The sequence below is a fragment of the Balaenoptera borealis genome (genome assembly GCF_965194805.1).
Source record: "Balaenoptera borealis genome assembly, chromosome: 3".
Lineage (NCBI taxonomy): Eukaryota > Metazoa > Chordata > Mammalia > Artiodactyla > Balaenopteridae > Balaenoptera > Balaenoptera borealis.
In genome coordinates, this window is record NC_138866.1 from 133,516,583 (window position 1) to 133,537,432 (window position 20,850).

Consider the following 20,850-nt stretch of genomic DNA (forward strand, 5'->3'; position numbering starts at 1 on the left):
TGTATTAGAAGCAATACATATCTCTTTGTAGAAGAGATAAGCAGAAAAGGGTTGCCCCATTTGTTCTAGACCCTCAGTGAAGAGTGGGCAGGCAGCCATACATGTGCACTCTGGAGACCCATAGCCTCCACCAGCTGGCAGGAGCTGCCAGGCCCCCAGGCTCTGTGCCCCCAGGTACCTTCTCGGGCTTTGTGTCCCAGCACTCCATCATAAGCGCCTGGAGTCGATGGAACTGCACTTCCTCCAGCTGCCCCAGAACCGGGCGGATGCCCTTGGACAGTTTCTTGGCAATCTGAAGCTGGTGCTGGCCCAGCGCAGGCCGCTGTCCTGACAGCAACTCGTAGAGCACCATCCCATAGGAAAACATGTCTACCTAGGCAGAGAGGCAAGCCAAGTCAGACCCCCTGCCTGGGCCCAGCAGATCTTGCAAGCTGGCCCTGAGAGACAGAGGGAGTGGGGAGACACGTTAGATAAGGAAAACATGGGCCCTGTCCAAAGGAAGACAATCATCAATTTCACCAATCCATCTACCTCTCTCTACCTGTCCAAGCATCCCACCAACCATCTGACCAACCATCATTCTGTCCCTTTATCCATCTATCTTCCAGTTCTTCCTTTTTTTCCTTCCTTCCTCCCTTCTTTCTATCCATCCATCCAGCCAGCCACCCACCTGATCACCTGTCCTTCTGCACATTTATCTATCCATCTTCCTATGTACCCATATATGCATCCATCTGACTGTCCTTCTGTCCATTTACCCATCCATCCTCCCATACTTCCTTCCTTCCATCCACTCATCCATCCATTCATCCATCCATCCATCCATCCATCCATCCATCCATCCATCCATACATCCATCCATCCACTAAACACATAATGAAAACTTGCTGTCAGGCACTGGTTAAGGGCTCGAAGGATGCCATGGTCCTTTCCCTTAAGTATAAAAACAAGGCAGGAAAATGCAAACTCTTGGTTTAACATGCTTGGTAGTAGGAGTACATGCAAATCATAAAGAGGGGAAAGTCTCCCAGATCACAACATCTTGATTCCTCTAAATGTCATGAAAATGTGCCTAAAGGAGAGAGTTACACAGGTCTCCATGAGGGTCAAGAAATAACTTTTTAGCAGGAGAATGGCTAAGATAGACCTGAGAATTTTCAATGTGAAGGTTCTGTTATAAATTTAGTTATGAGGTGCCTTGTCACCTGTTACTAAGAAGCTTATTTTTGTCACTCTGATTTTCCTTTTCTATCTTGGTTAATAGCTACAGGTGCCGATTTAACCCACATATGCTTGGGTCATTCTTGAAGCAATTAATCAATGACCCATCTGCAAATCACCAAATAATGAGAAATTACAGACCAGGGGAGTTTCACTGCTGGCTGATTAATTAACCAGGGCTGGCACTAGATGCAAGGTGAGCATTGTAAGATGGTTTTAAGTTGTCTGTGTGCCTGCATCTACCAAACAGCCCTCAGGGAAGAAGGCAAACATTTAGCCTTCGTCTCAGCCAACGCTGGCCATGCTTAACCTGCCAGAATTCACTCTCTTCTCTTGGCTTTGGTGATGCTGCCTTTTGATTTGACCAGGAGCCTTTACCATCCTTATCAGTCTGTTCCTCACAAGTCACTGTGAGGCTGGTCCTCTGTCTCCATTTTGCACATTTAAATGGCAGAGTTGGGACACAAATCCGGACCCATCTCTGTCTTGGACTTTTTGTCCACTGTGCACAGCCTTCACTATGTTCCTGAACTGAGGTTTGAGTATTCTGAGGCTAGGTCACTGTTCTGAAGCTAAGGAGAAGTCACCCTTGACATTACTAGGTAGATACAGGCCTCTGTGCCCTTCTGGTTCAAGCCAGTGCCTGTGGTTGAGCACGGGAGAGGGAGAGATGTGTGCTCGGTGGCATGTGGAGCCCAGAAGCTGCAGGTGCCTCCAGGACTACGCAGTCCTGGGCCAGGGGACAGCAGTGGGCCAGGGCCCGTACCTTCTCGTCGTACACGATGCGAGGCCTGATCTCTGGGGCCTGGTAGCCAGGAGTGCCCTCCACGCCGAGGGCGCCCTCGTGAAATGACTGCCGGGATATGCCGTAGTCTGACAGCTTGATGTTGATGTGCTCCTTGACGTCCAGAGACCAGACAAGGATGTTGTCTGATTTCAGGTCACAGAAGATGATGTTTTTCTTGTGCAGGTAGGCCAGGCCGGAGGCTATCTGGTAGGCTATTTTTTGGGTAAGCATGTGTCCCAGGGGCATAAAGGAAGAATCTTTGCAAAGAAAAAATTATCAAACTATCATCATAACAACTCTCTTCTTTTCTTACCTCTGTCTCCCCAAATACTTTATATTCTACTGACGCGTTCTCATTGCTCTCCAGGATGGATGCCAGAAGAGACAGAGAACGACCTTCTTAAGATTATTTAGGTTAGAAATGTTTGTTGTTACTGCTTCATGTCATCTCATGAATTGCATCTCTGCAATTGTTGGTGTTTTTACCAAAAAGAGCAAGGATTCAAAATTCCTAGAGTTCATCTCAGGCCAAGATTGCTATAATGTCAAGGGGTGAGTTGCAGGTATAAGAACTCCATTAAAAAAAAATCTCTTCCACTGGGGGAGGAATAATTGATTTTAACTGCATTTCTTCTTGCTGAGTTAAAAGACAGCTACCTCTTTCCCTCTGTCAGCTCTTTGGAATTTAGTTACCCATTTCTCAGGGTAAATATTTAAAACTTTTGTTAAAAAATAATATAAGATAAAACTGACCCCAGGGTCTCAGATTTTTAACAATCGTGGACAGATGTGGTGAGTTATGGGCAAAGGAGAGATTTATGTGGCTACTGGGCTCACCAGGCTGCTGCTGATCGGGCCTCCCTGGGCTGCCTCTTTTGATGCTCTCACTGCCCTCCAAGTGGGGCTATTATCATCCTCCTTTTACGGATGAGTAAATTAAGCAACTTCCTGGATTACGGCAGACAGCCTGGACTCGGAACATGGCTCTCTCTGACTCCAAACTGTGAACTCCTGCAGCCTCGCCAACACCACTGCCCAGCACTTAGGCCTGGAGAAGCTCTTTTATCACCTACTGGGAGTGGCACATGAGCCACAGGTGGGTGTGCCCGGCCACAGATGGCTCCCCAGGACCTGAGCTGCCCACCACGGGCTCTCTGTCCTCCCAGGAGCTGAACTGGGCCGGGGCAGGCCCCAGGCAGCGCTCTGTGGAAGATTCTGGGCATGGTGGGTACCTTTGGCATTCTCGGACAGCACGGTGTTGAGGCTGCCGAGCGGGGCGAGCTCCAGGGCGAAGCAGAGCGGGTGGACGCTGATGCCGATGAGGGACACGATGCAGGGGTGCTGCAGGGCGTGCAGCATGCTGGCCTCCTGCCGGAACTCCGAGAAGTTCCTCATGGCGTCTGTGGACCGAAGGTGCCTCAGCATGGTGTCTGCAGGGAGAGCATGGCTGTCACCACTGCCTGGGGAGCCTGCGTAGGGCGACTCTGCGTGGGGGCCCTGTCACACTCAGAGCTGCCTCACGGGGACTCGAGGGGCTGGGCAGGGCCAGGATTTACATTTTAAGTCACTCAACATAACTGGGGTTGCAATATCGTCACCCAATTTTGGCACCAAATGTACGCATTCCTGAGGCATCCAGGCTGGTATCAAGCCCCCTCCTCAGGTCTACACTTGTCCTGTCACACTCGGCATTCCTATCCCCTTGATGCACATGCCCCCACCCTTGTCACCCACTCTCTTAGCCCTCACCCCACCCCGCTGCTGGCTGCCTGAGGGTCTCAATTGGATCTTATTCCAATCCTGCATCCCCGAGTGTCACCCAGAGCCTGGCTCAGGCAACACGTCTGGCATGTAACCAAGTTCCACTGCTCATCTGCAGGGATGCTGGGGGCTTGGTCGCTGCTGCTCACCTTACTCCCTGCCAGGAGCCAGGACCATGAAGGGCAGAAAGGACTACCACTCTCTTGTCAGCCAGAGAGAAAACCATGGGGCAGCCATGGGCCTGTGACACGTCACCTCAGGCCAGAGGAGAAAGGTCTATGGGCAGTAGTGGGCTGTGCTGTAACCTTCTCCCAATGTCCTTGAAATGCATCCCTCAGGGAAGGCATTTGCCTGAGTCCCCCTGAGGGGCCTTTCCCACCAACTGCTCACCCACCAGGCTGTGGCCAGCCCTGAGGTCACCGAACAGTGTCCACCAGGTCCTGCTTGTCTTCTTGTGTCCTGATCTGTCCCTCCCCTATGTTCAGATTTTAAAATCAGGGATCATTGGACATGGAAGTTTAAACAGCATGAAGAAAATCTTGGCAGTTAAAATGTATCAACTGTGCCAGATCTATGCGTGTGCCAGACAAACTTGTTTTTTAAGTGTAAAAGTCTTGTTTTTCACATTGGGTCTTTAGACCATTAAGAATGTATTTCTGACATGGTCGAAGCCTGACCCAAGTCTGCCCCAGTTTAGCGAATAGTCAGCCTTTCCCACTGACTCCTAACGCTACCTCTGCCACGTGCCAGCCTCGCCTCCTACACACATGCAGGCTCTCTCTGTTCCCTTGACAGGCCCAGCTGTGCCCCAGGAGAACACTGCCTTAATGCCTGGAGACTTATAAGTCAGGCGTTTGCTGGGCAAGCCTCTCTCCTTTGTCTTCCGTTGTGGGATTTTCTTGGCTGTTCTTGGGTTTTTGTCACTTCACATGCATTTTATTTTCATTATTTTTAAAATTTTTATGTATTTATTTGGCTACACTGTGTGGCATGAGGGATCTTAGTTTCCCAACCAGGGATCGAACCCGTGCACCCTGCAGTGGAAGCACGGAGTCTTAACCACTGGACCGCCAGGGAAGTCCCCACATGCATTTTAGAATCAGTCAGATTTAACACACACACACACCCTGCTGGAATTTAGATGAGAACTAAATTGAATGATATATATTAATTATTCCTCAATACTTTATGGTTTAATTGCTGCCATGGAAGGCATTTTCTAATGGGTCAGTGTTGCCAAATTTGATGTTGAGCTCACGTCTAACAACTTTATCAAACTCTTATTGGCTATGATGTTTGTCAATAAAGTCTCTTAGATTTACATTCTCTGCATATAACTATGGTTTTGTTTCTTCCTTTTTTAAAAAGTTTATTTTATTTAATTTATTTTATTTTTGGCTGCATTGGGTCTTCATTGCTGCATGCGGGCTTTCTCTAGTTGTGGTGAGCGGGGGCTACTCTTCGTTGTGGTGTGTGGGCTTCTCATTGTGGTGGCTTCTCTTGTTGCAGAGCATGGGCTCTAGGCGAGAGGGCTCAGTAGTTGTGGCTTAGTTGCTCTGCGGCTTGTGGGATCTTCCTGGACCAGGGCTCGAACCCGTGTCCCCTGAATTGGCAGGGGGATTCCCAACCACTGCGCCACCAGGGAAGCCCCATGTCTCTTTCTTTCTGATCTGTTTCTTTATATTGTTCTATGATTCTAATTTTTCTACCAAGAGTGTAAATTCCTCTTGTGATCATGAAGATAACCATGCTAAGCTAGGGGCAGTGAGAAATGTGATATCCAGCCGGCTGGAAGGGAGGGAGCCTCCTAGCGCTTGCCCTAGCTGGGCATTAAGTGGTGACGTGTTGCTCTAGAACATCTCTGAGCTGCGCATGATGTGTGGACCTGAGCATGCCAAGGCAAGAGGGTGTGCCCTCCTTCAGGTGGAGGGGGTAAGGGAGAAGCCACCCATGCTGGCTTCCCAATTCATCCATCTGGAGTGTTCACCGTCCTTCCTTTAGTGGCTGGGTGGGGTGGCCCAGGGTGAGAGGTCCACCTGAGGTCTGACTGTGTGCCCACCACGTGTCAGGCCTGCGCTGGACATGGAGCAGATGGAAATTGTAAGGATGGCCCGTGCTCTTGGGGGCTCAGGTCCAGACAAGAAAGTAATCTCCAAAAGCAATTTCTAGGCCTTGCTCAGCCTGATCCTCAGGCCTGGTCCACATCTTGCCAGGCATAAAGCGGGGCTACCCGGGGGGCCCACATTGGCTTTGCTCACCCTCCTCCCCTGCCTGTGTGGCCTCAGGGGTCTCTAAGGTGGTGCAAGTTTGGACCAAGGGAAAACACGTGTGAAAAGAAACAATGCAGGGCCCTGTTTACCTTCAGGGGCATTAGCAAAGTTCTTGAATTTCTTGATCTGGAATCGCTTCACAGCCACGGGCTGGCCTTGGTACCGGGCCCGGTAAATGATGGTGCCACTCCCACCTTGGCCCAGGACAGTGCTCTCATCCTCGCTGTGCTCCAGCTTGCTGTTCTCCAGGAAGAGCCTGCCGGAAACACAGTATGTGGGGGGGTTAGAACAGACCTCCCTACCCGCCCCCTATAACCTGGAGAGGCCCGCTGAGGTGGGAGGCGGGTCCTGGGCTGGGCGGGTACAAGAATGTGCTTGGCCATTAGTTCCCACTGAGGAGAGTCAGGGTTCAAAGCCACCGGGAGGTCACACAGATATGGGGTAAACCCCAGCCCTGGGCAGGTCACTCAGCCCTGATAAGCCTTGGTCTCCTCTATAAAATGGGCTCATAACAGGAATGGCCTCAGAGGTATGGATGGTGAGTGGCTTAGGGTGAAGCCTCTGAAGGTGGCGGACACAGAAAAAGAATTCCTTTGGACATTTTCCTCCAAAAGGTTCTATGCTTTGAGAGCTAGTATCCATCAGACAAACTGCATTTATTTACTCCTAGGTTAGTTGTTTCCTCATTTCCTTTTATTAAGCCAATAATTATATAAATGGCCATATAGAGCTTCTGATCGGCATGGCCAGTGTCCCCACAATTGATGGCTAGGATTTTACCCAAAGGCAGGGAGTTTAGATCTTCTCACCTGTCTGTGCGTTCTAATCCTAGGTAAAAGGGGGACTTCTGTCGGGCTTTTGGAAATATTGCAAGTCACTTCTGGAAGGGAGGGAAAGAGGGAGGGATGCAGGAAGGGAGAGAAAGAGGGAGGGAGGGCGGGCAAGGCAGCCGGATGCCCTCCCATTTCAGGGCTTCCACTTGCTCTGCTGAGGTCCCCCAGTGTTCCTCTTCAGCTACCTCTGCCGGGTGCCTCCACTGGAGCTCTCCTGGCCCAACAGACCAATGCCCCTCTCCCACCCCCCAACCATGCAGTTGTTGCCCATGTCTTCCAGGAACAGATTTTGCAGCTGCTCAGACTCTGCACAGCTCAACCACATCACACTCCTGGCAGATGCAACTGTACCCATTGTAGACCTTGGTGATGCAGCTGAAGATGAACTGGGCTGTTCTCCAAGTGCCCACTCTAAAACCACCTGCTCGGGAAGTGTGGGCACTTGGAAGCCTCATAAGACAGGGAACAGTGGCAATGCTGAAGATCTGTTGGGGCTTTCTGTTAGGACTCTTGTAATTTGGGGACACAGGACAAGGCTCTGTGGATGACAGATTGCCCCTGCCCCCACCTGCCTAAACTCCCAGTCAGGGAGTGTGATGCTTTGGGGCCATGGTTGGGCCATAGCTAAAGTTTCCAGAGAGTCTCTGCTGGATTGTGAATTCTGTTCATATTCTTGGGCATTTCAACTCCCAGCCAAGTACCCTGGTTTAAGAACCATGCTATAGCCTGCAATTAGATCCAAACCAACAGGGACAACCAATCTGGCTTTGCTTTCCAGATTCCATACAGTAGACTCAATAGCCCAGATTCAGTGGGGGTATAAAACATAACAAGGTTCAGCAAATAAATGAAAATTCTAAAATTTGGAGCTGCCTAATCGGGCATCCCACCATGAAATCTGATTCGCACATATATAGATCTCTGCATGTGGTCTCCAAGACGTGACAACCCTCATGTTGAAGATCTAGAGATAAAGGTAAGTCACTTTGCAGAAGAGTGGTATTTAGTTGTCATTTCTACCAATGAGGTAATGGGAATATTAAAAAGATCTATGGGGAAAATTTTTCCAATGTAGGAAGTGATTTCTTAATTTGATAGACTCATCCAGAAGCATACTTTGGAACCACAATCCTGCAATATCTCGGAGTACTCCATATCCATTTTCTTGGGGTGGGGGAGCAATTTGGAAAAATGACAACACAAATATTCTCACCCCCCCAAGGGTTTCTTTAAAGAAACCAAATAGCAATCCTTTGAATAAGAAAACAACAGGATTTCACAACTCCAAAAACACTGCTAACCACCAATGTCAAATTATCTCCAGGGAGACCAAATCATGGCTTCTGGTTTCCATGACTACAGAAGATTCCATCTTTTACCAAGCAATTGGATTCTGTGACTGTTTCCTATAGGGTGGGACCACAAAACGTTTTCTCTTTTCTCCAGCATTCTCTCTCCAGTTATTATCTTAGATTAATATAGGTAGACTCATCTCTAGTAACAGATTTAGGGGATCTAAATGCTCAGCTGCAGGGTAGCAGTGAGGAGTCAGCATTTGCCAAGAAAAGAAAATGAGGCGGTACATCTGGGAGCACCCCCTTTTTGGACACCAATGGATATTTGTCTTCTATTCCTTGATCCAGCAGCAAAGTAGGAATCAGAGAGGAGGGCCAGCTCAGTGGAAAAGAGCACCAGCTAATGTGAGGGAGAAATGGTGTGGGGTCCCAGGATGACTTCAACTTCCAAGTGCTCTGCCTATTGGCTGGGCCTGTGTGGCTTCAAAAAGAAAGCTGACAGCCTGGTTCCCTTCAGGCAGCCTAGGCCGGGAACCTAAAAGTCACCTCAGGTTGGGTGGGAAGCAGTGGGTCCTGTGCATCAGCGCTGTGGCATACCTGGCTGGGAAGTCGGTCATGAACAGCTCAGGGACCAGCTCCTGGAGAGGCACGGGGAGTTCGGGGTGTCTGGGGCAGGAGATGAAGTCCTGCTCGATGGCTGTCAACACGCAGTCTTCCATGTCAAAGTACTGCACATCCTCCAATCTCTCACTTGGGTCGGCGTGCTGAGCCCAGGAGGTCTCGCACACTGGGCAGGGCACATACTGCTCCATCAATGGGGTCCCATCGCTTTCCGTGGCCGTCAGGGCTAAATGGGGACACAGCAGGAGTCAGCTCACACAAAGGCGGCTGCAGGTGGGTCCCTGAACAGCATCTGTACCCCCAGGCTGGGTGAGCCTTTCACAGGAGGGGGTCTGTCTGCCCTGGCCTGGACCCCAGGGAGTGGCTGAAACATGACTGCCGCACTCGGGTTCCTTTTTGGGGAGCACCATCCTCGATCCTAAAAGACACTTGCAGGGAGGGGCCAGGGATGCACTGGACAGTCTCCAGGGGGTCTAGACCCAGAGGTAGCTGGCCTAGGGGGTGCTGAGAGTTTGGGGATCCCTCCTGCACAGCTGGGCCCCGGAAGGACATTGCAGGCTGGGTCTGAGCTATGCCACACTCCAATGACCAAACCACAACCAGTAAGGAGCCGTTCTTAAAATTAGAAACATAAGGCTTGCAATTACTATGATCTTTTCTAGAAGAGCAATGCAGGAGGAGAAATGAGTACAAATTATAATAGACAAAATCTAGTCATTTTACTTGTGTTCCCCTGGGCAGGAGACACAGCTTTTCTGCACACCCCTGAAAGGAGGTACAAAGAAACACCCTCCAAGTTGTCCCGTGGAGATGCCAGAAAGGTGAGCTGATGTCCTGCTTTGTGCAGGGTGGACTCATAGAATTTTCTAGGCACATGTGTGTAACACATCCTGCCAGCTGGCTGGTGGTGCTGTGTCTAGGCAGCCCTGTCTCAGGCCCTCAGCTCAGTCCTTCCTGTCTGATGGGCCCTAGTCAAATCCCCAGCAGCACCTGTTGTGGGGAGATCACAAAGGGCCCGTAGGGTTCAAATGGCCTAGAGGCCCCCGCTGTATGGCCAAGCACCGCCCAACTGCCCCAACCCACACACTAAACTACCTTCCCTTAGGCTCCTTTCTAAGCTTTTTTTCCTTGTGGGTCACCTTTCCCATCAACACCCAAAGGACCACAGACCCGGGTGTCCAGAGTATGATCTGGAGCACGCCCAGCCACTGTTTCTTAAGCATTTCTTCTGATGCTCTCCCAGGATGCAGGGATGGTGTACGGGTGAGGAAGCCAGCTCAGGAGGCCAGAGGACTGGACTAGCAGGCCAGAGGCGGCACTAGGATCCCAAACTCGCTCTCTGCTCTCTTGGTCTCCAGGCTTCCGGAGTTGAGGGCTCACAGGGAAGAGGCTGCCTGGTTTTGACTGGATGGCCTCCTCCCTGCAGGATGCCCCACAGTGGGTTTGTCTCCGCTTCAGTAGCAAAACAAACAGAGGACCTCAAGAGTTTCACTTCAAAAAGTATTTTCTTTGGGTGGACTGTCAATGAAGAAACTGATCAAAGGGGCTGGAAAGGGCTACGTGGGTGGCTGATCACTGCTGGGATTCGGGGGTTTGGGGAAGGCAGGGAAGGAAAATGTGGACCCTTGGCAGGTGTGGTGCCTTCCCTCCCACTCCTGCACAAGGGATGAATCTCCAGCTGCGGGCTCCCCCCTGGATTTCAGCAGCCCTGTCCTTACCATGTAAACAAGAACACGTGAGGCTCACATCAAGGGTCTTCCTAGACCATGTGCGGTACCTGGGGCATTCTTCTTCCCCCACGCTGTGGGCAGCCAGAGGCCAAATCCCTCCCAGGACCCGTGGGTCTGGGCCCACTTCTTCCTCATAGCACCTCCACCCATGCCCACAGCTGGACTCCCCCAGGGCTCAAGACTCTGCCAAAGGTCTGTTAGGACCCCTCTGGTCCCCTTGGGCTGAATCCCAGTGGGATTTCTGTTCTCCAAATAAGGAGCCCTACCCCGATTTATAAAGCAATATTAACATGAGCCAAGACCTGGTTCAAAAACATTTCCTTACCAGGAAACCACTGATCGATCAAGGAGTTGACATGGTCTGTGATAAAAGCCATTGCCGAGAAGTCCCTTATTTCTGATTGGCAGATGATTTTTATTCCTCCACTTTTTTTCTTTTTCCAGTTCACATCCGAGGATTCCACACTGCAACCCAGAAACAAAAAGGGGTCCATTGTTATCGGCTGTGAAGGGCCCTAGTTTAATCTCCTTGCCTTAAGGACGAGGGTGCAACCCCCAGGGATGACCCCCTCCACAGGGGCCCAGGCAGGACTGTCAGAGGAGGCCCCTGTGTTTGTGTACTTACGTGCATGGCCCTGCCTTGTCCCCTCACTGTCCCCAAAATGGTGAAGTGGACACAATGAGGACTTTGCAGGAAGGGGTGCTCAGGCTGGGATCTGACCCTTAGGTGTGACCCTGGGGAAGCTTTTTCAATCTGAACCACAGGTTTCTCATCCGACAAGTGGCAACTGTGAGTTTTAAGTGGGAACATCTAGAGCTTCTAGCAAGCTTCCATGATGACCTGCCCTCGGGAACAGAACTCTGGACATCAAGTGGACGGTCTCCCGGCAGAGGTTGCCCTGGGGCCCGTTTCTACAGCACCGTGGTGACCCAGTCAGGGGGGCTCCCAAATGTTCCTACCTGAGGTAGCCCCCATCAAAAGTGACCAGGAGCCCTTCCTGCCAATAGATGGTCTGATTTCTTTTCACTCTGAATGTGCTGCAGCGATTTCTCTGGTTTCCTGTAAAACTGTAAATGGTGACTTTCCTGTGCCTGCTTTTAGTATTCTTCTTGTTTTCAAAAAGCTGAAAGACAGAGAAAAGACCCTGCTTAAGTAGACCGGGCTCCTCGCTGGCCCTGGGCAGAGCTGTGAAGAGGCTGGCCTGGCCCCATCGTGATAAAGGACCACCGTCCATCTTCCCACCCCCTCCTTCCTGCACCGCTCATCCTGCTGCCAAATGAAATGCTGCATTATCTGAGGGGGTCTCCAGGATACTCTGGGAACAAGTTTTCCCTAAAAGATTGAAAACAGGCTTTTCTTTTTCAAATCTTTTCCCTCCCTGATTTTACAAGCAAAAAGTTACCTTAGAAAATATGGAAAATACAGAAAAATATGAGAGAAAATGAAATACCAATTTAACACATAGATCATGAAAATTTGGTATATTTTATTCCAGGTTTTTTTCCTATCTACCTGTATGTTTATAAAACAGCTGAGGCCATATTTTGTAATTTTGTATTTCTAAATTTCTAATTGTGTATACTTTTAAAAACTTTGCTTTTCCTATGTCGTTAAAAACTCATAAAATTCATTTTTCTAAAGCTCAATTTTTATTAAGTATAGTAATTTGCTGAATCATTCTCTTCTTTGGACTTTTAGGTTGGTTCCAATCTTTTGCTCTTTCAGATAAGCCATATGAACATGAAAAACCACAGAGCTTTCTCTGATTTCAAATGATTTCTATAGTTCAGATTTATAGCAGTAGGATTACTGGGTCAAAGGGTTTGAACATTTTCAGGCTCTGGATGCCTAGTGAGGAATCGCTTTCAAGGTGAATAGGCTGTATATTCACTGACCATGGTGTGTGAACTTTCCTGATTCTGGGGCTGGCTGTTAGCTCTCTGCTAATTTGATAGGTGACAAGTGGTATTTTATCAATGCTTGAATTTGCATGCCTTTGATACTTCTGAGACTGAACTCCTTTTCCTCATCTGAATTTCAACAGGACTTCTTTCCTAATTCTGAGTGAGGGATGCTGCCAGGAAGGGCGCCTGCCTCCACACCCAACTGGGCCCACACCCTGCCAGCCACTGAGCCCACTTGGAAGCTCAGGCCTCACACGATGCTGGTGCTTGGTGACCTCACACTTAGAACGTGGCAGGAAGAAGAGTTCAAAGGGAGGGAAGAGTGACCGAATGGGAACATTGGGAGAGCTAGCCTATGCGCCCACTCCTTCCATCTGTCAGTGCACCCAACTGTGTTGCTAACAAGTCTCCCTCCCGCTAACATGAGCTGTGTGAGAAAACGCCAAAGCATTTTCAGGCTCTTCCATTTACTTTTGAACATTTCAGTAAAATGGGAAGATCAAAGAATATCTTTACTTAATACAAGAAGTTTAATTCCATAAGGGCCTTATAATTAGAACATGGCAAAAGCAAACTCATACTGAGTTTAATGTCAATTATTCAACAGTCCTGGCTATGTCAGGGGTTCTCACACTGTAAAGTAAGTTAGAATTCGCTGGAAGGCTTGTGAAAAACAGAGCCCTGGGCTCCATCCTGGAGTTTCTGATGCAGCAAGTCTGGGGCAGGCCCGAGAATTTGCACTTCTAACAAGTTCCCAGGTGAGGCTGATTCTGCTGGCCCAGGAACCCCACTTTGAGAACCACCACTCTAGCCAACCACTATTTCCATATTATTGTCTTGCATGAAATGAATGTTGACTGACAGCCGGGACTTCCTTCAACACAACACCAGGTGAACCCACAGAAAAGCACTCCTTGGGTTAGGTCTTCACTGCTCCCAGACCAAGTTAAAGTTCTATGCCAGTGGTTCTCAAGCTTGACTGGACAGTGGAGTCACCTGGAGAGCTTTAAAAAATACTGATCCCTGGCTGCCACACCCCCAGATTCTGACTTAGTGGTCTGTGTCTGGGTCTGATCTGTGTCTGTTAGAGCTCCCCAGGGGAGTCTAGTCACAGCCTGAATGGTAAAGCCATGATTCTGAGGCCATGGTTCTCCAGGTGTGGTCCCTGACCAGCAGCATCACCTGGGGCAGTGGTTGGATAAGCAGACTCTTGAGTCCCAGTCCATAGCCACGGAGCCAGAACCCAAGTGGGGCCTAACTGTCTGTGTTCTAACAAGCCCTCCAGTGGATGTTGATGTTGGTTAGATTAGAACCCTTGCTCCTAATGGGATATTCTTTCCAAACCAGCTAGGCACTGATTTGGTATTCACAGAATGATTCAAGTGGGTCTGTGGCTTAGAGGAGAGAAGGCAGCCGTGCTGTACTGGCCTCCAGGCCCTAAGTCAGCAGATTTGCTGCAGGAGAAGGGTCTTCAGCCAGGCTCCTCCAGCAAAGGGCATCTCCCTCCCTCCCTTCCTCTCTCCCTCCCTCCCACCAGGGCACAGTTGCAGGTGCTTCGCATGCAAGCAAAAACTGCCCCATGAAGAAAATGCAACTACCTGAAGGTCCATCTCGGCCAAGCTGATCAGCATCCGTGCTATAAACCTTTGCCAGAAGCCAACTGGAACAAAGCTCATCTTAAACACCCTCTGAATGGTGTTGGCCGTGGGATGCCGCATGCCGTGGGTGTCCAGGCCAGGTTTGGATGGAAGGAGATGTGGCAGGAGATAGCTGAAACACACCAAAGGGGGCTGGTGAACCAGGGGCCTGAGCTCCGCTGCAGGGCCCTGACCCCAGCAGACGGACTGGCCTTGGGCAGGCTCTGCTGAAACAGCTCAGGCTGCCCGGTGCCTTCCTCCCAGGGCCTTGGAATCTTATTTTTAGATAGAGGGGGTAGTTTATATGCTTCAAATTAATGCTCCAAGAGAAAATGAAGATAGGCACAGTGAATCTGTTTATTGACGTCTCTAAGATAGAGACTAGAATACGGCTAAGGGAAGACGTGGAAACATCTGTGGTCATAAACAGACACAGCAAATAGTAGTTAATTCTCTGTAAACTGGATTGCGACTGGGGAGTCACTTAAAATTAACTTTGGATGGTGAAGGAAAAACAAATACAGCTGCACAGTTCTAAGGACAATGTAGATATTGGGGTCAGAGAAACGTTTTTGGCCTTAGAAGCTATTTATTGTTCTTGACCAGTTGAAACAACAAAGTTGCCTTAAAAGTTCGAATGAGGCTGTTTGTGCAAAAGAGCGATGTTTTATGAGAGCACTCTTACTCATAAAAGCGCTGAATCACAGTGTCAGTGAGCCATTCATGACTGTGATTATTCGGAAACAGCTGAAACGGGGGCGGTCCCTCTAAGATTTCCCTGAAAACCAGCATCTTCTGTGTGCCCTGGAGCTGAGGCGGCCTTGGGCAGAGCCTTGGATGTGCCCTTTACTTAAAGGTTTGCCTTCAGCTCTCCTAATCCTTTAAAAATACATCAGTTTAGGTCCTATAAAACGTCTTTAGAACTTTCTGAAAGGGAGCCCTGAAAATATTCTAGAAGGAAAATTCAATGACAGCCTGGTGGGCGGAGCACCCAGGGATCAATCCTGGCTCTGTCTTCAGCACATAGCTTAACCTCACTGCAATTCTGCTTCCCTGATGTGGGAAGAGAAAGGATACTGACCTCAGAGGGTTAGAGGAGGATGGACAGGGGGCAGATGGTGAAGTTTTAGGTCCTTTTCAGCCATTACAGGTCTTGGGTGAAAGGACCTTCTCAACCACCCCAGCTAGAGTGCCTTCTCCACAGCCAGGTGCTCTCCAGCAGATGCCCTGATTTAGTCCTTTAAGTTCTGAGAAGTCCTTCTTTATCTCTCTGACCTCCCCAAACAGGAGGCCCTCGTCAGTGCCCAGTGTGATTTATCCTGATTCTTCCGCCTGCATCATGCTCAGCTTGGATCTCACGGGACCCCCTACACTGCCTGTGTGCTGCAGCTTCCTGCTTCTTTCTACCTGGCAGGTGTCCCCTGGGCAAGGGGAGGGAGCATGCTCTGCACCCAGGTGCCCCAGTACGCAGCGCACAGAGCAGGTGCTCAATATTTTTGAAGGCAGAGGAGACTTAGAAGCCAGCATGGCAAGTGAAGAGATTTAAATTGACTGGCAATGGAAGCCCTGCTCAAGGTGAGCGGAGCCCTGGGAGACCATTGGCACCTCCTTAAAAGTGATCACTAGTAGGGCAAGCCTGTCCCAGGGGAAGAGCCTGGGGAATTAAGAAGTGAGTTCTTCATGTGCCTGTTGAACATGAGTCTGTGAAGACCTGGGCACTGTGTGGTGCCTGCACTGCGGAGCCGGCTCACACTATGTCCCTGAGGTTGTCTCAGCAGTCGGGCAGGAGCCTTCCCTGAGTGCTGAGAGCCAGCGAGTCCCCACCTGGAAGGTACACAAACACTCAGAAGTGTAGGGAGGTTCAGAAATGCCCTGAAGGCTTTCCCAGGGACTGGAGGCGTTTAGGACTGCAGGTTGAAAACCATGCTCTAAAAGGAGCAGCAAATGCCTTTGTTTTTGTTGATAGTGTCGTCGACCATATAAAACCTTATGGTGCAAGGAGCTGGAACTCCTTGTCCCTGGAGCACAAGGGAACCATTATACCTGTGCTAAGATGGAAAATGCTTGGACACTCCTGACTTTAGATGGAACCAGACACCATTGGCTATGAGCACTTAACACAAAGATGGAAACAATAACAGTACTGATAATCCTTGATGTCCTTGAAGCTCACAGGTGCAGGAGACACTTCTCATAGTTTACATGTATTATCAAATTTAATCCTCACAATGACTATAATACTAGTAGATAATAGTATTATTCCCATTTTACAGATGAGAAAAGAAAGGAAGTTGGGACTTGCTTTTACATAGTGCTAATATCTCCTCATTCCTCTAACCTGTTGATAAAATAACCAGAAAATTGTCAGATTCTGGCAGTGTTGTAAACTCACAGGCTGCTTCACTGTGTGCTTTTTCATGGGCCAAAGTCAAGGACACACCTGGGCCATGGTGTGAGGGATCATGTGGGTTTTGAATTCCTCTTTGGGGTTTCTCTTTTTAGGACTCAATCTTGGCCCTCATGAAGCTGGAACAGGAAGGACTGAGGCTCCCTCCCATAGTCATAAGACCAAGTGGAAATCTCAGAGAGAGGTGGCCCAGGGCTGGCTCCCAGGAGACCTAGTCTGTGCTGATGGAATTGCTGGGCTGGCCACACAGGGTCCAGGGCAGCTCCCTGGGAGTCTCCTGTGGGCATCTCCCCAGAGCTCTGGGGTTGAGGGGCAGGGAGGGTGGTGACAAGTTCTATGACAGATGAATGGAAAAGGTCTGTGGATTTGGCATCCTGGCTACTGCCTCAGGGCCAACATCAGCATCAGACCCAGGAAATGGCTGAAACTGAAATTAGGGCAAGAAGGCCCTAAGAACCAAGCTGGTTTAGGTCAGAGCATCATTAGATTTAACCCACATGCCTCTTCAGCCCCTGCCCTCCCTGCATTTTGAAGCTGGGCTGTATAATTAGCACACACATCTTTGTTACTTACTCCATTTTTATTCATCAAATAACCAAGCAATCAACCTCCCAAAGCATGAACTTCCCAAAGTTACCTTTAATGCCATTGCCATTCTTGCATGTTTTCCTACACCTTTTCAATAAATGGATTTCTTTGAACCCCCTGAAAAGAGACATCCAAGGCACAGGAAGGAGCAGCCAGCCGGGGGACCGGCCAAGCCCACCCCCTGCTGCCCCAGCCCAGGCAGGCAGGTCATTATCATGACCCGTCCCTGGAAATCTTGCTCAAGCCACCAGTGGTCCCAGCCCTAATTCCTTCCTCTAGGGAGCAACCAGCACAGCCCAGTCCGTGGCCTCACCTGTCGTTGGCGACGGGCAGGGCTATCTCAAATTTGGCCAGGAACTGGAAATACTGCTCTTCCGTCTGCTTTGTGAAGCCGGTCCCAACCAGCAGCATCCTGAGGTCCTCCGCCCTGATCACCCCGTTCTTGGCCACCGACCTGGAGCCCTTGATGTTGAAGATTCTCTGCAGACATTCAGACAACCAAATGGGGTCGAGGAAGTAGAGGTTCCTCAGGCCGTGGCTGGTGTCCGGGAAGTGGAGCAGGGTGCCGGTTTCAATGAGGAAGCTGATGGCTGCCCAGGGGAGGGGATGAGGGAACAGTGTCAAACAAAGGGCAAAAGGGACTCTGGGTGACCTCCTCCTAAGGGGGCCAGGTTACAGATTCTTCTTAGGAAGCAACCAACACTCCCAACACATGGGGCCCTTCACATGTTCTCAAGAGGCATCTTGTAACTCTTGCCAATGTGCTGATCTCCATTATTCATGGATTCCATCTTTGCAAATTCACTTACTCGTTAAAATTGATTTGTGAGCCGAAATTGATACCTGAAGTGTCTTTGCAGTCATTTGCAGACATGCGCAGAGCAGTGAAAACTTTGAGTGCCCCTCCCCAGGGCCCTGTGCCTGTGCCTGCTGGTACCCACCTGATCCCCTCTCCCTGCCCACCCTCCCAGCCCACCCACCGGACTGTAGGTCCTCGTAGTCCTTGATGTCATTGCCAGGCATCTGCTCTACCAGCTGCTCCAGCTGCCTGTCCGTCAGGTACTGCACATCGTCGCTCAGGCCGCGGCGCTGCTGCTCTGCCAGCACGGCCTCCTGGAGGCTCAGGTAGCTCCTGGGTATCTGGGACAGGTGGGCAAGGCTGGGCCCTCAGGTGTGCCCAGCCAGCCTGGTTCACCTGCCACCCTCCAGAGGACTGAGTAGGTGGAATGCTTCCTGTCACTGTCCCACCCCTCCCTTCCCCCAAGAAACTGCTCACATGGGGACCACACAGTATATACAGCACATGGGTTTTACAGTAGAAAGAGAGAGGGAGGTACAGTTCCCCTGACACATGGGAAGCAGGCCCCTCTGGCTTCAAGGGGATGAGAGGTACCCACCAGCCTCCCTGCGAGTCGCTGGCAGCCAATGGTGCTGCCCACGTCTTTCATGCTGCACGTGACGTGGAAAATGAGCTGCCGCAGCCCTTCCTGACCTTCCAGGCTCTTACAGGAAAGCTCACTGTGAGTGCAAAAACGAACCGTGCTTATTCATCGTACCTCCCCTCTCTGACAAGCACTGCAGTGCCTCTGTTTTCCTAAGTGTTTCATCCCAAACACTGGCAAGTTGAGAAAACTCATGAGAGATAGACACAGAAATTTAATGAGGCCTTACTTGATGCAAAGCATGGTGCTGGGGGCACCATAATGTGCTGCTTTAGTCTGTCTTCCCAACGTGCCCACTTTACAGAGGAGGAAAGTGAGGCATGCAGGCACAAGGTGACTCCCAAGGACACAAGCTGGAAAGGAGCAGGCTTGGGTGGGACTCAGGTTTCTGACCCAGAGCCAGCACTCCTATCATCGCAGGCCCCAGGGGGTATTCTCAAGGGCACTCGAGGAATTCCTGAAAGCCCCATCCTGTACTCTGAGCCACATGGCATGTCTCCAGGCTGACCCATGCACCAATGTCCATGGCACTTCACCCAGAGCGAGGGAACCCAAGAGCCACCAGGGTAGCAGTCAGAGAACACTTACTAGCTGAGCCTCAGTTTCATAATCTGCAAAGTGGGCACAACAATCTCCATAACCTGCAGAGCTGTCATGAGAATCCAAGGACAGGGTGGGAGAATCAACATGCCCAGGACACTGGTCCCACCAACACTGGCCCATTCTGAACCCCACCCTGTGGCCCTCCCCCATCCCAGCCCCTCTGGACCACTCAGACACACTGGGAGGACCAGGACCACACCTGGGGTCTGTTCTTGATCAATGATCAACAAATGTGATGGGTGGTGTTTGAGTTTCTATCTCGTGGTCCCACTGGGGCCGTGCACACTCAGCACTGGCCCTGGGGGTGGGGAGACTTGGACAGGAAGCACAGAGAGTGTCTCCAGGCCCTGCCCTGTAAATCCTCTGGCAGCTCCTCACCCTCCCTAGGGCTGCATCTTCTCTGGGGGCCCAGCTGCCACCCTTCACCCTGGACAGGGCAACAGAGGAGCACAGCCCCTGCCTCAGGAGCCCTCTGCAGGCAGAGCAGGCGTCCCCAGGGAGATGGACAAGTGAGGGGCTGGCAGCCACAGCCCCGCGACAGGTGGGGACGAGCAGGATGCCATGGGACACTCACTGTAGGTGTTTGAAGGTGATGTCCGGGAAGCCAGTGGCCCTGGACCCGGAGGGTGAGCGGCAGAGCGCCAGCACATAGGCGCGCAGCGTGGCGATTCTCTCCACGCGGAATTTGGTTTCGATTAAGTCCAGGTGTGTTCCCACCACCAGCACCACAGCGTTTGGGGCCTTGGCCTGTGAGAAAGAGTCTGGCTGGGGACGGGAATGATTCCCTAGGCAGTGGATGTGCCCACCCTGTATGCCCTGGCCCTCAACCATCACCCCGCTGCACCCTGCACTCCTCTCTGAGAACCTCGAGGGCCTGCCACGCACTAGGGGGTGTGTGAGGGCCCGTGACCCTCCCTGGGGCCTCCATCTCTGATCCCTTCAGACAGCGCCCCAGCTTCTGGCCCACGTCACCTTTCCACTGGAAGAGGGGAGCCCCGTTCCCCTCCTGGGTCCACGACGTGGGGCTCTTAAATTTAAGGAAGCACAAAAGTACAAGAGCACCATCAACCATGTGGCCCAGGAGGGTTTTAAGTGCTTCACAGTGACCTGTGATTCTGAGGCCTCGTGACAGCCCAGCAAAGTGCAAAGCATTTCTCCCTAACCATTTCCTTTTTTCCTTTTCCCCCCCAAGAAGCGGCGGGGCCCCTGCAATGTCCTGAGGACTGAGAGCTGAAGGGCTGGCACCCCCTCCCTCACCTCGATGTTGAGAAGCCAGAACTGAAGGTTGGCCACAGCCTCCTCCCCCAGTGCCAGGTTCCAAACCACCACATACAGGGCCTTGTCCGTGAAGAAGCACTGGTTGACCGTGGCCATGCTGGCGGGGCCACCGATGTCCCAGACGTTGAACTCCACAGACTCAACCTACTTGAGCAACAAGGCAGCAACAGGGAGACATTTTAGCAACCAGGGTTTTAGTCAATCAAATTGAGATAACTGATCACTATGAACGTTGTACATGGGGGCCTGGTAAAACACAGCTGTGGAAAAGCACGGCCTGTCCTGCTGTTTTCCTCAGGAACCAGCCATCTGAGGGAGGGAAGGGGGCCCAGCGGTTCGGAGGTGGGCTTCTGGGGGCTTCCATCTACTGCTATGGGAGCAGGGGCTCCTGGAAGCCTGGGTCCCGTGGGCAGAGGCGTCTGCAGAACGTCGGAGGGCACTGTCTGCCTCCATCTCAGCTGCAGACGGTTAG

The 20,850-nt window shown here is 50.9% G+C and overlaps 1 protein-coding gene across 10 annotated transcripts in view; it reads right to left on the reverse strand.

Annotated features, from left to right (window-relative positions):
• The window catches only part of LRRK1 (leucine rich repeat kinase 1), a 118,275-nt gene that overhangs the window by 14,238 nt on the left and 83,187 nt on the right, over positions 1-20,850 (reverse strand). For all 10 annotated transcript variants that reach the window (XM_082385126.1, XM_082385127.1, XM_082385128.1 and 7 more), the window contains exons 16-28: positions 20,358-20,522; positions 19,675-19,847; positions 18,453-18,573; positions 18,036-18,195; positions 17,369-17,645; positions 14,022-14,193; positions 11,479-11,642; positions 10,844-10,983; positions 8,765-9,014; positions 6,129-6,295; positions 3,241-3,438; positions 1,988-2,265; positions 179-373 (exon numbers count right to left, since the gene is read on the reverse strand). In XM_082385126.1, the coding sequence (XP_082241252.1) occupies positions 179-373; positions 1,988-2,265; positions 3,241-3,438; positions 6,129-6,295; positions 8,765-9,014; positions 10,844-10,983; positions 11,479-11,642; positions 14,022-14,193; positions 17,369-17,645; positions 18,036-18,195; positions 18,453-18,573; positions 19,675-19,847; positions 20,358-20,522 (2,460 nt within the window). The remainder of the gene's footprint in view (positions 1-178; positions 374-1,987; positions 2,266-3,240; positions 3,439-6,128; positions 6,296-8,764; positions 9,015-10,843; positions 10,984-11,478; positions 11,643-14,021; positions 14,194-17,368; positions 17,646-18,035; positions 18,196-18,452; positions 18,574-19,674; positions 19,848-20,357; positions 20,523-20,850) is intronic.